This window comes from Cololabis saira, chromosome 21 (assembly GCF_033807715.1).
Source record: "Cololabis saira isolate AMF1-May2022 chromosome 21, fColSai1.1, whole genome shotgun sequence".
Taxonomy (NCBI): Eukaryota; Metazoa; Chordata; class Actinopteri; order Beloniformes; family Belonidae; genus Cololabis; species Cololabis saira.
The window spans coordinates 17,727,875-17,739,836 of NC_084607.1; the positions used below are offsets into that span (position 1 = coordinate 17,727,875).

General features: G+C 41.6%; 3 protein-coding genes across 4 annotated transcripts; 2 read left to right on the forward strand and 1 right to left on the reverse strand.

Moving 5' to 3' along the window:
- Positions 1-2,106: 2,106 nt before the first annotated feature.
- On the forward strand, positions 2,107-7,933 carry LOC133422247 (E3 ubiquitin-protein ligase TRIM16-like). 2 transcript variants are annotated; one of them, XM_061712197.1, is made up of 6 exons: positions 2,107-2,593; positions 2,803-2,898; positions 3,003-3,236; positions 4,324-4,495; positions 5,155-5,229; positions 5,327-7,933. In XM_061712197.1, exons 1-6 carry the CDS (start codon positions 2,180-2,182, stop codon positions 5,860-5,862), a joined length of 1,527 nt encoding a protein of 508 aa, XP_061568181.1. In that variant the 5' UTR covers positions 2,107-2,179; the 3' UTR covers positions 5,863-7,933. The 2 variants fall into 2 exon arrangements, with proteins under 2 accessions (XP_061568181.1, XP_061568182.1); XM_061712198.1 differs by having other exon boundaries at positions 5,164-5,229.
- amn (amnion associated transmembrane protein) lies at positions 5,882-7,752 on the reverse strand. The gene has a single exon (XM_061712199.1). The coding sequence runs from the start codon at positions 7,715-7,717 to the stop codon at positions 6,290-6,292; it is 1,428 nt and encodes a 475-aa protein (XP_061568183.1). The 5' UTR covers positions 7,718-7,752; the 3' UTR covers positions 5,882-6,289.
- Positions 7,934-9,905: 1,972 nt separating the features above from the next.
- Positions 9,906-11,928, forward strand: otop2 (otopetrin 2). The gene is made up of 6 exons (XM_061711193.1): positions 9,906-10,227; positions 10,307-10,443; positions 10,531-10,589; positions 10,665-10,780; positions 10,860-11,668; positions 11,758-11,928. The coding sequence occupies exons 1-6, from the start codon at positions 9,906-9,908 to the stop codon at positions 11,926-11,928; spliced, it is 1,614 nt and encodes a 537-aa protein (XP_061567177.1).
- The last annotated feature ends 34 nt before the right edge of the window (positions 11,929-11,962 follow it).

Sequence of the window (11,962 nt, forward strand, 5' to 3'; positions counted from 1 at the left end):
TTGTTGGTCGGATGATTGGAGTCCCCTGCACTGAGTGGTTTCACAAACTGAAAGACAGTTATCAGTGTGCAGCTCTGTGCCGTGTCCATTGTGTGTGGCACAGCTAACTAACAAAGAGCTGATTGTGGGGTCCGGTAAATCTTACCAACCCATGTGCCTGCATTGCTTGTGCCTGTCCATTTGCTTAAAAAGGATGTTGATATGTTATTAAATATCTTGACATGTAATTAAATGAAACTTTATTAACACTTTCAACGGCACCATTTTATTGCATAATTCTTACGTGGAATGACATTTCCTCTCTAAATGTTTACATACCGGAAGCCATGCCAATCTAAATGTGGCTCGCTGGAAATAAAAGGCCAATTGTTCAGTGAGATTACGCTTCTAATTTGTTTTATTATTGTACAATATGCAAAAAGAAAGTATTTTGTATTTTTAATATAAAATGTCATATAGTTAATTCCTTTTACGCAATGGTTTGTATGAATGTTTGGATGTCAATGTCAGACTTCCAATACCTGGGATTGTTTTTCCTTTTCTGCAAAGTAACATATGTTTATCTTTTGTATAGGTTTAGATGGATTTTACTGTAAATAAAATAGTTTTCCATTCATATTAGTGAAATTCTGTTTTATGAGTCCTTCTCTTTTGTGCGACAACTACCTAATGCAATATAGGCTTTTATAGAGATTTGCAAAGTTATTCAGGGCAGAAAGGGCGTCTTCTCACTCATACTTCTATAAGTATTTAGGTTTTATACTTTTAACATGAGTGTGTGTACTACCCTTGCAACTATATTTCTTACTTCAACTAAGTTTCTTTCATGCATGCATTATTAGTCACTGTAATAACTTTTATTTGAGTTTTTTTACTTTATTTTTGGAAAAAAAATAAAGGAAATATATATATTTAAACAATTTCATATAAAATAAAAAGTAAAAGTGAATATTTTCTAAATACCAGTAAAGAAACAGAAAAAGCTTAAATGATAACTATAGCAAAACAGTTTACTGTAGATGAATTCTTAATTTAGCTTTCCAGAGGTCAGTTTTTCAGTGAGAAAAGCACACACATTCATTAAAGCAACTGTAGACTAAAAGTGGAGTGTTTTCGCCCTGGAGGCCCCCCACAGTTCTGCTGTGGTCCAGAACTGTCACTGCATTTGTCTTCCAGCCCAAGCCCAATATAACTGGCAAAGACAGTGACGCCTAAGTAACTGAAACTACTGAAGAAATGGCATGTTAGTTTACAGCACCAGTGGGTGACATGGTACTAGCTTTCAACACAGCAACAGTTAATTGTAATGTAAGCTATGTGCTTCATCTCTACAAATAGATATGCATCCTTTGTTTTGTTTTTCTCTTTGTTCTGCATTCTGTGTTTTTTCCTATAGTTTTGCAGAATGAAACAACTGTAGAAGATGGATGGATGGATGGATGGATGGATGGACGGACGGATGGATGAATGGATGAATTTTCTGTACAAATGAACAAGATAATAAACATCACTCCTCATTCGCTGTCTGTTTAGAGCGACAACATTTTAAGCTTCTGGGGTGACTGTGGTGTGTGAGACAGGCAGACACAGATCAGCGAGGACAGCATTTGCTTTGATAATCTTGTTGCTCACTCAGTAAAACAAGCAGCACTGTTATCTCTGTGCTGCATGACTTGAAATCAGGAAGCTGCTCTGCAGATAACTGCTGCTGTCTGGTAGCTGCACACATTTGATGTAATACACTGCTATCAAAAGGAAAAGGGAAACTCAGTGTTGGCGTTAGCTGCACCAAAGGTCCCAGCGGACAAAAAAATAACCATATTAGTTATAATAATTATAATATTTCAAATTCCATTTCCTTTCAGAGGTTTAATCAGTAATGCAACGTCACAGGGGATGTTTCCCCCATGCTTTGCGGTGTCATTTCCCTTCATCATATGTTTATTTCCCTGTGCTCTAAACTTAGAGAAAGTGGAAGCAGGGCAAAGAGCAAAACAAGGGAGGGGGGAAAAGTGAGAAAGCTTCTTTTGGAGCAACACAGAATACCTTAGGCGTGGCTCTTAATTCTTTCCTCATGGACTTCAAGTCTTTATAGCTGAGGGGCAAAGAGAAGACTGGTGATTGCATGAGAAGAAACTCAGCGGCTTCAGCTTTAGGGTGACACGAAGAGTATTCAAACATGGTAAGTCTCAGCAGTAACATAGAAGGGAACTTAAAAGAGATAGAGTACACTACAAGTATAAAGGAGGAGCTGGAGGATCCTACTGTTCAGGCATCCGATGCACTGCCCCTGCAAGACGTGTTGTGCGACTCGTGCATGGATAACCCCAGCAAAGCATTAAAATCCTGCCTGACTTGCATGGTTTCCTACTGCGAGGCCCACCTCAGACCCCATCTGGAGAATGCCAAGTTTCAGAACCATCGTCTGGTGGACCCCCTCCATGAAATCGACTGTCAGAGCTGTGAGGTCCATCGGCTTCCTCTGAAAGGTTTCTGCCTTCTGGACAGCTGCTGTGTGTGCCTGGACTGTGAGAGCGAGGAGCACAAAGGGCACACAACTGAATTACTGGGTGAAGCACGCACACAGATGGAGGTAAAAAAGAATGCACACATTACAATCTGTTAATTTCCTGAAATATTATTCTAGCTTGAACCCTTTAACAAACACAGAGACAGTGCTCTAATGTTCCTTCTGTTAGTGATATATTATTCTAGCAAATTATTTGTTTTAGTTAGTTTAATTTGGTCTTAATTTAAAAATCAGTGGAGCATGAATTGCTGTCTTTTTCAAATCTTCCGTAGACTGTGTTACAGAAGAAACATGAAGAAATCAGTAAGACTGTCTCGGCCGTAGAGGAAGCAATTGGAAAACTGCAGAACAATAATGATTTAATTAAGGTAAACTTGGTTGATGGTGTTATTTCTGCAGATTCAATTAACACATAATCTTTTCTGCACATTCTAGTTTCATGATCAGTCTCATTTTGCCCTCTTTCTCTCAGTCGTCAGTGCAAGAGGTTTGTGTTGTTGTTGAACAGCAGTTCACCAGGCTCCAGACGACCGTGGAGGAGGTCAGAAAAAGGGTGGAGGATGAGCTGGAAGGAGAGCAGAAACAGGCCCTGAGACAGGCCGAGGGCATCCAGGCACATCTGGAGCAGAGGAGAGCCGAGTTCATGAAAATACTGGCTCAAATGAACACGCTGTCCAAGAGCAAGTCTGATGTCGACTTTCTGCAGGTGCAAAATGTGGAACACATTACAATAAGAATGCATAAATAGAGACAATCTGCATTTTTGATTCCAGAAATGAACCTGGCTGTAAGTACAAAGTGATTATAAAATCAGAATTCAAAGGTTAGCCGTTTATGTTTCCGAAGTCAGTACTTTATTACACACTGGATGAATAGATAGTTGAACAATTTCAGAACAGAACTTCTAAATAAAAACATATGTTTAGTGATCCAAAAATATTGCTGTGGTTTCAGGGCTCAAGTTTATTTCAGATAAACCAAGAAGAGAGTGCATAACTGACAAGTGGTCAATCTTTTTCAGGGACAACACCACAGTCTGTACATAACACAATACCTAAGTTCCACATCTAAGGGACAATCCACACTTAAAACAACCCTTGGCTTATAATTAGATTGTAAAGAGCTTCAGTTTTCTCTAGAGATCAAAATATCTTGAATCAAAGTAGTTTTTATTAAATATGGACATCATTTTGCAGCAAAATAGCAATTAATGGCAGCAAGAAGGCAACAGAGCCACATCCACTAATACTGTGAATTGTGACCCAACAGACAAACTGACTTTGTAAGGTGACAAAAATGCATAAAAAGGAATGTTTGTAGAGGCACCTCTTCCTGGTTTCCAACACTTCATTATAAGATTGTAAAAGTTGACTAATGAATATTGTAGATTTAAAAACGAGGTGAGTTCATGCCGTCTGATTCTAACGCTTGCTGATTTTCACAAGATGTGAAGAAGATGTGATAGAATACAGTCAGGTTTTAACTATCCCAAAAAGTGTTCAAAATAAGCATACAATTCTTTCTTTTATTTTGTCGTAATGGTTATATTGAGGTGCACAGTTAATAGGGGTAAAACATTCATCTCAAAGGTTTATGTAACATGAGATAAGCTTGAGATGTTCTCAGAGAGGTCGTTTTGGATGCAGGAGTTTTGACAGTGTTCACAAGGCTTTGTAGCCATTTTCATGGAGAAAAGTTGTCAATCAGAGAAAATACAGTGCATGCATTTATTTTTTAACAAAATCATTTCACACCATGATCTTGATTCTTTTGTTTCTTTTGTCATGCTTCAGGGTTTTTCTGTGTGGGAGAAAATATTGGCTGATGTTTTTGTGCCCACTGTACACATCAACCGCATGGACTACCTAAACTCATATGTCCAGGCAGTGACTGATCTCACACAGGAGCTGTGTGCCCTCATTTTCTCTTCCTACAGGGAAAAAATCAGCATCATTTGTAAAAATGGTGAGCCAACTTGTTTGACCTCAAGCTCCTTATATCATTCTTTCTACAGTCTTTCTTGCTATGCGTTCTTGGCAACTAAAAGTTAGGAGTATCAATCTAGAAATGCTTTGTATGGCTTTTAGAGCACTGATATATTTCAACGCTCATAACATCTGGAGCAGACTCCACACCCTCAAACAAACACAGGTTATGACTTTAATGACACCATGCTAGGCTTGAGCACCACAGTTATGTCCATTCCTGGCATCTGAGGTGTCTCACTGACTCTCGAATGGTTTGCAGTTACAGTAGATTTGGTATTACAATCAGGCTCCCTCACTGATATTGTGTTTCCATGCAAAATTTCCGCTTGCAACTTATGGCCTACGTTTAGAAAAAGCTACTGCATTCTTCCTCTTATGTGTTTTCCAGGAGAATCTGGCATCAGACTGTGAAGAGTGGAGCTCAGCTCCAGACCAGAAACATAACTCCACTGTTTAGCAGTTATGTGCTCCATAGAGGGGGAGTCATGGGTTTCTGGACTAGAGTGGAGCTCCACTACTACAGTCTGCAGCCAGGGCCTTTTCATATTTTCTGTTTGTGCCTCTGGCACAACCGTTGTCTAATCAAAAGTACACCATGCTGTGTAAAAATAATGAATATTCTTTCTGTAAAATGAGGTGCCAAAGCCTTGATGCCAGACTCCCAGCCTTCAACCCTGCCTGATCCAGAGTCTCATGAGGACTTCCTGACATGTAAAAACCTCCCCATCCATTATATTCTGTCCTTTCTGTCAAATTATGGTTCAGAAATCACACAGTGCCATCTAAAAATGCATTTCTCCTCCTTCAGATGCAAAAAACTTAACTTTTGACCCCGACACCACCCATAATTTCCTACGTATCACGGAGGACAACAAGAAGCTGACCAACACCAGCCCCTGGCAGCACAGCTACCCATACCACCCCAGTCGCTTTGAGTTCTGGCGTCAGGCCATGACTTCGGACAGCCTGTATTTGGGAAGGCACTACATCGAGGCTGAGCTGAGTGGCGAGGGTGCTCACGTCGGCGTCACCTGCAAGAGTATTGATCGTAAAGGAGAGCAGAGCAGCAGCTGCATCACCGGAGATGATTTTTCATGGTGTATGGGAAGGAACAGCCGAGGTTTCTCCGCATGGCACGCTGATGTGGAGACACCGTTAGAAGTCACCGATATCACCAGGATCGGTTTATATCTTGACTTTCAACGAGGCACTGTGTCTTTTTATAATGTCACCGACGGTGTGAGGCTGCTCCACGCGTACACGGCTGAGCTTATGGAGCCCTTATACGTATCAGTCTGGCTGTCAAAGAAAGATAATGTAGTTTCTCTGATTGATGCAAAATGATGAGCTTGTAAAAGAAAAGCAGAGTACCATAAATGTTTATTGAGGTCGTGTGACAAGTTCCATAAAGATATTGTAAAAAAAGGGTGATTAGTCACATATATGTCAAATAACATTTACTACCATCTAGTGGTAACTGTGCAGCATGAGGATGAGCTGGTGCAGCAGAGGGTGTGCTGAGAATTTACTGCAGATTGTCTCTGCTTTACTGCTCCTGAATGTGATATGCATGAGTGAAAGATCACACCAGTAATTCACTCTGTCAATTATTCAGTTATTTGTCTTGCATGTTTATTCGGTCATTAAAAGCTTTATTATCTGCCAGTACTTTATGATCTTTTTCTCACTACTCACTACTGTAAATCTATACATTGACATTATTCATGAACTGTAAAATTGGCATTGAATCAAACATATGTGAAGATGGACTTTACACAGTGATATCAGTTTCATTCTCATCATACACTGGATTTACAAATTGTACTCCTGTCTGAGTCATGGAGATTGCATTACGTTCAGTGTCATACAGACCAGGAATATTACTCAGCATGTCGGGGTTGTTAAACATGGGATTATCGAAGCCATGGTCGAGAGGTCCGCCAATATTGTCGACATCAGAGGTTTTCTGAGAGCGTCTAAGAGATGGCATTGAAGGCATGGATGGCATCTTAACAAGACCCTTACGGATCAGAGAAACTACAATGATGATGATTGCGATCACAATTAAAACGGCAAACACAATTCCCGTCACCATCCCAGCACTCCCTCCGGACTGATTGCCGCTGCTCCCAGATGAAGTTTGAAATTCAACCCCTGTTATTCCCAGTTCCGAGCCGTGGGAACTAATATCATTTACAATGTCCTCACCCAGGGTTTCGGACACTTTGCCTGTCTCTCCATCCAGGATAACTACCTGGATCTCAGGTGACGTACCAAAAGGGATCAGCCCCATCAGTCGCTGCGGCTTGGAGACTTTTGACATGCCAAGTTGAATGGACTTGTATTGTGGCTTGATAAGAAAGAGGTGACGGATTCGTTCCCTGTAATTCTGCAGATTGAAACCTTCAGCAAATCTGATGGTAAGAATGGCCCCGCACACGTCACAGCAGTGTCCCACAGGCCTGAGAGGCTGCTTACAGCTAAAAGATGTACACGTTACTGTGCTACAGATCACCTGGTGGTTCACAGAGTTCCCACAGTCACAGCCAGTGGGATCCCCACAACCTGCGTATCCAACAGTGACGGCCGAGGATCCATGAAACTGCAGCCGGCCCGACCGCGAGTTGAGATACTGGGAGAACTCTGACCTGCTGTCAAACGTCTTCCCCAGCACAGACACGGATTTGACTGGGATGCTAGGCTGACTTGAGCTGGTGTCCACTCTGAAGGAGGAGAGAGCTTCGAAGACGACATCATCATGCTGACAGGGGACACTCTCCTCGTGGACAGAGAACAGGAAGTTTCCGAGCTGCAGGTCATTGAGAGTGACAGCTCCCCGCCACAGAGCTGGATTAAACCACCGAAGAGACTCCGGGTCCTTGAACTGAGCCGTCGCGCCTGTGCCGCAGCTTGGGTCTTTACCACTGAGGACATAAAAGCCAGCCCCTGAATTCAGTATGAACTCTCCATCGACGGGCAGCCTCATCTCCTGCACAGCATGTGTAGTCTCCACGAACACAGACACTTTTCCTTGGGCTGAAAACTGAACTATGTCGTTCCCACACGGAACAGTCCCTTTGTCCCAGTTGGTCGTATTCTCATAGTTGGTATCAGGAATCCACTGTTTGTAAAGGGCATCTGTTGCCCCGACGAAACAGAACAAGAGGAGCACTTCTCGTGTTTTCAGCATCTTGAACATTTGTGACAGGTGGAGGGAAGACGATGTGACCTTTGTCTCCAGCCTTGTGACTAACACATGAGTGCACGCTGCTTACTGGGGAACTTCACGACCTCGGATGCACATCATCCTGCTCAAGCAGGTGACCTGTAAAAGATTGACATCTTTTATCTGCAACCTGCAATATGAAAACACATTTCTATACTAATTCAAACTATCTTTACTTCTAAATTTGTGCTGGGATTCATAAAGTATCCAGTGTATATGTCCTTTCATAATTTCCCCCTTTTCAGCTGGTCTTAACAAATATTTTTTGAGGTTTACATGAAGTTCAGATGTGGGATGTTGGTTATTGATAGGTTGTTTTTTTCTTAGACACAGTTAAAATAACTGAACTAAGCTAAATATTGAAAATATAGGTTACTTGACTGATTTCATTTTTTTTATTGCACCTTTAACAAACTGTACTATGAGTCTTTTATGATAAAAAAAAAATTCTGTTGCCATTGACAACTAAAACACAAACCAGAGTTAGTTTCTATAAAACTCAAACAACCCTCGGATTATTATTACACAACAAAGACTGTAAACTTTCATGAGGGACTAAAACCATGTGAGTGGAACATGCTGGCATTAAAGTTGGAGAGCACACAGAGAAACTTCAACATCAACATAAATTGCTATTTACGATCTCTAACAAGACTCAGAAATGTAATTCCAAGTTCGTACAAGTCAATGACCAAATGTCGTGAGAACTGTCAAAAGATGTAGAAGGAGGACCCCCGCTTCAATAAAACTGGATCCGGTGATGAGCTTCCTCTTTTTGCATCTATTGACAGTAGTTTGGGGTAGCTGACATATGGAATTTTAACAAGGTGGGAGTACTGGATGTGTTTGTATAGTCATTTTATACACTTAGAAAATTAAAACTTCTTCGATTTGTCTGTAGGGACCCTATCCACATTGTCACTTTAGATGAATGAGTATTTTTTGACAAGCTTATAGTAGCAATTTATTTTGACAGGTTGGTTGCCCCAAGCTGCTATTTTGCTGTAAATGCATACTTTCTTTTTTGTTATCAGGCCTGATCTAAGTTTAATGAAGAGTTCAGGTTCAAGTTTACCTAATTTCAAGGAAATGAGAAATTAATTTACATTACATTTTCTTTTTTGTTCTTTTTTTTTTTTAATAGACATTTTTTTCAAATGCACTCAATAACCCTACACAGCACACTGTTCTTCTTAAATCGTATTAACCAGCTGTTTAAAGCAGATCGAGTCATGCAACTAATTATCAAAATGCTGTGCTGCAAAGTTCAACATTACTTTGAATTTCCATATGTCCTTTTTTGTTTTTTTGCTCTGGAAAAGTCCACCAGCTGCTTCTTTATACTTCTTGGAAGTGTGCATGCATCAGCACACGCATTCGCTGAGCGGGGTCTCGCAGAAAAGCGTGAGACGTGAAACTTCGCACGACGTGACGTCGCGGAGGTGACTCACGACTCACGAGGGCGACAAAAGAAGCCTAAAGAAAAAAACAAAAAAACAAAGTTGTTTTCCACTTTTCCTTTGCACTCCACCTATGCGAGGGAGGCGGGCTGGGGCTGCACGTACCTGGCGCTGGAGAGAAAGAAATGGGGAAAAAAGCCTCACTAATCTGCTGAAACTAACTGCACCTGTTTGCCTTCAAGTTCACATGTGCAGTGTGTGAGACGCTGAGGAAGGCGCTGACTTAGCCATCTTCTGTTGTCCACAACTATTTTTATCTTGAACACACAGGTTTTAAAGATTCATCTGAAAGTGAATCATGAAAACTGTAACTCAGCAGATAAGATATACCTGCAACCAACTTTTCTCCAGGTAAATCTCAGGTGTTGTGCTATTTCACACTCTGGTGCTTGCATTTGTTGTTAAATCTCACAGTTGCTTAAAGGCCTTTGTTCACTGGGAAAAGGATCTTTTGAGCATTTGTTTTAAATTAAATCACTTGTGGTTCCTGCCTTTTAAAAATGTACCTCTAAGTTTGTTTGTTTAGATTAAACATGGGTGGGGGGTGTCACCAAAAAATATCAGTTTTGCAGGATTTCACAATGATGACCTGAATGACTGGATTGTTTTGTAGAAAAACCCTGAATGAAGTTGAAGCCCATCCCTCCAACATTGAAACAGGGGCACAGGGTGAAACCATCCAGGACTTGTCCATAGTGAATATGACCAGTATGGACGGGCAGAGTATGGACGGGCAGAGACGACCTCCACAACACGTGGAAGCGCTGAGAGAGGAGGCCCACCGAGGTCACGGACGGCTCCTTTCAGGCATAATCTGTGTCAACATCTTGATTTTGGGCATCTCCCTGGTTGCTGCCAGTGCTCTCAACAGTGTGGCCATCACTGCTGAGCACCTGCAAATCTTCCTCATAATCCTACTCCTCCTCTCTACGCTGTGGATGCTGTTTTACATGGTCTTCACCTCCAGAAAGGATCAGGGACGTTTGTTTAAAGACAGCCACGCTGGGCCTGTGTGGCTAAAAGGTGGGATTACTAATACATTCGTTTTGGTACTTTCATTTTTTTCTATTTAAAAGCTTTATTATTGAGCTTTATATTCCAGCTGGACTTGTGCTGTTTGGGCTACTCAGCCTCCTGATGGATATCTTCAAGATGGCCACTTATGTTGGCTACCTCCACTGCGATTCGGGTGTTAAAGTCGCCTTCCCTGCTGTGCAAGCAGTACATTTGTTTGTCCAGGTTGTCATTTCTAAAGAGAATCTTGCCAATGCAGTTTGAGAACTAGTTGTTACCTGCACTTATTTATCAAAAGTTGTCTGTTTTTAGACCTACTTCCTGTGGATTCATGCAAAAGACTGTGTGCAGCAACACACTAATCTAACAAGGTAAAGTATTTCCTGTAAAAACTAAGATGACGTGGCTAGTGGCGTTGTCTTCAGCCATGTTTTCCCTCCTTCCAGGTGTGGTCTTATTATTACACTTTCAACTAATCTAGTAGTATGGATGGCAGCCGTAACTGAAGAGTCGCTTCACCAAACTGGGATTCCACATCTGAATACCAGTTCCTCACACGGAGGTTTGATTTATAAAATCTAACCTACATTTTGTTTCACTCAAACTAATCTAAAGCTGCTCTCTTTTTTTTCCCCCCCCAGACAGCTCCAGTGAACACAAGTGTAACTGCAGTCACTCTGCATGCGACACTTTTAAAGATGCTTTCTTTTATCTGTACCCCTTCAACGTAGAATACAGTTTATTTGCCGCAGCTATGGCCTACGTCATGTGGAAAAATGTGGGTCGGTTTCTGGAGGATCACAACCACCACAAAATGAAGTTCCGTCCGAAGGATGTGTGTTTGGGGCCTGTGCTGGGGGTGCTCCTGGTGCTGGCAGGAATTTTAACATTCATTTTTTATGAACCGTACATTCAAACAGATGATGAGGAGCAGAGAAAGGAGGCCCTGGTGATTCACTTTAGCCTGAATATGGTGATAGTGACCCTCATGTCCATCTCCACTGTGATCGGCTGTGTTGCCTACAGGCTCGATCACAGGGATCACGTATCAGAGAAAAATCCCTCTCGCAGCCTGGATGTGGGGCTTCTGGTGGGAGCCTCAATGGGGCAGTTCATCATTTGTTATTTCACTATTGTGGCTGTGGTGGCAACGGAAGCCAAAAGCTATTTGAATGCTCTCAACCTGGCCTGGGCTGTGATGCTCGTGCTGCAGCTTGGCCTGCAGAACTACTTCATCATCGAAGGCCTCAATCGTGAGCCTTTCCACGTCACGAATGAGGCAGCTCTGCACACAAGTACGCACGTCCATGTCCATGAACATGCAGGAATTGGCACCATAATGGAGCGTAACGATGCCACCTATTTCAAAAATTCAGGTGTTGATAAGCCAGAGTGGAAAAGAAGAGTTCTGAAGGAAGTCTGTGCCTTTCTACTGCTTGCAAACATAATTGTAAGTTGTATTTATGCTATTTTCTTTTTCTCAAACCTGCTACAGAGCTGGTTTCTATTCAGTCTTATTTCTTTGTTCTGCATTCCCAGCTTTGGATCATGCCTGCATTTGGAGCTCGTCCACAGTTTAACCATTCAGTTGAGATGCACTTCTACAAATACACACTGTGGACGGCTGTTGTGAATATTGGACTTCCCTTTGGAATATTTTACCGTATGCATTCTGCTGCTAGTCTCTTTGAGGTTTATTTAATGTCTTAGCTCCTGTTTTATATATATTTTATCCTATATTTAT

What these genes read in the sequence shown, in the direction of transcription:
- LOC133422247 (XM_061712197.1), top strand. Translation starts at nt 2,180, where the DNA reads ATGGTAAGTCTCAGCAGTAACATAGAAGGGAACTTAAAAGAGATAGAG. An exon ending in ACAATAATGATTTAATTAAG is followed by an intron (nt 2,899 to 3,002) that starts GTAAACTTGGTT and finishes TCTTTCTCTCAG; the next exon opens with TCGTCAGTGCAAGAGGTTTG. An exon ending in CTGATGTCGACTTTCTGCAG is followed by an intron (nt 3,237 to 4,323) that starts GTGCAAAATGTG and finishes GTCATGCTTCAG; the next exon opens with GGTTTTTCTGTGTGGGAGAA.
- amn (XM_061712199.1), bottom strand. Translation starts at nt 7,717, where the DNA reads ATGTTCAAGATGCTGAAAACACGAGAAGTGCTCCTCTTGTTCTGTTTC.
- otop2 (XM_061711193.1), top strand. Translation starts at nt 9,906, where the DNA reads ATGACCAGTATGGACGGGCAGAGTATGGACGGGCAGAGACGACCTCCA. An exon ending in CAGTACATTTGTTTGTCCAG is followed by an intron (nt 10,444 to 10,530) that starts GTTGTCATTTCT and finishes GTCTGTTTTTAG; the next exon opens with ACCTACTTCCTGTGGATTCA. An exon ending in CAACACACTAATCTAACAAG is followed by an intron (nt 10,590 to 10,664) that starts GTAAAGTATTTC and finishes CCCTCCTTCCAG; the next exon opens with GTGTGGTCTTATTATTACAC.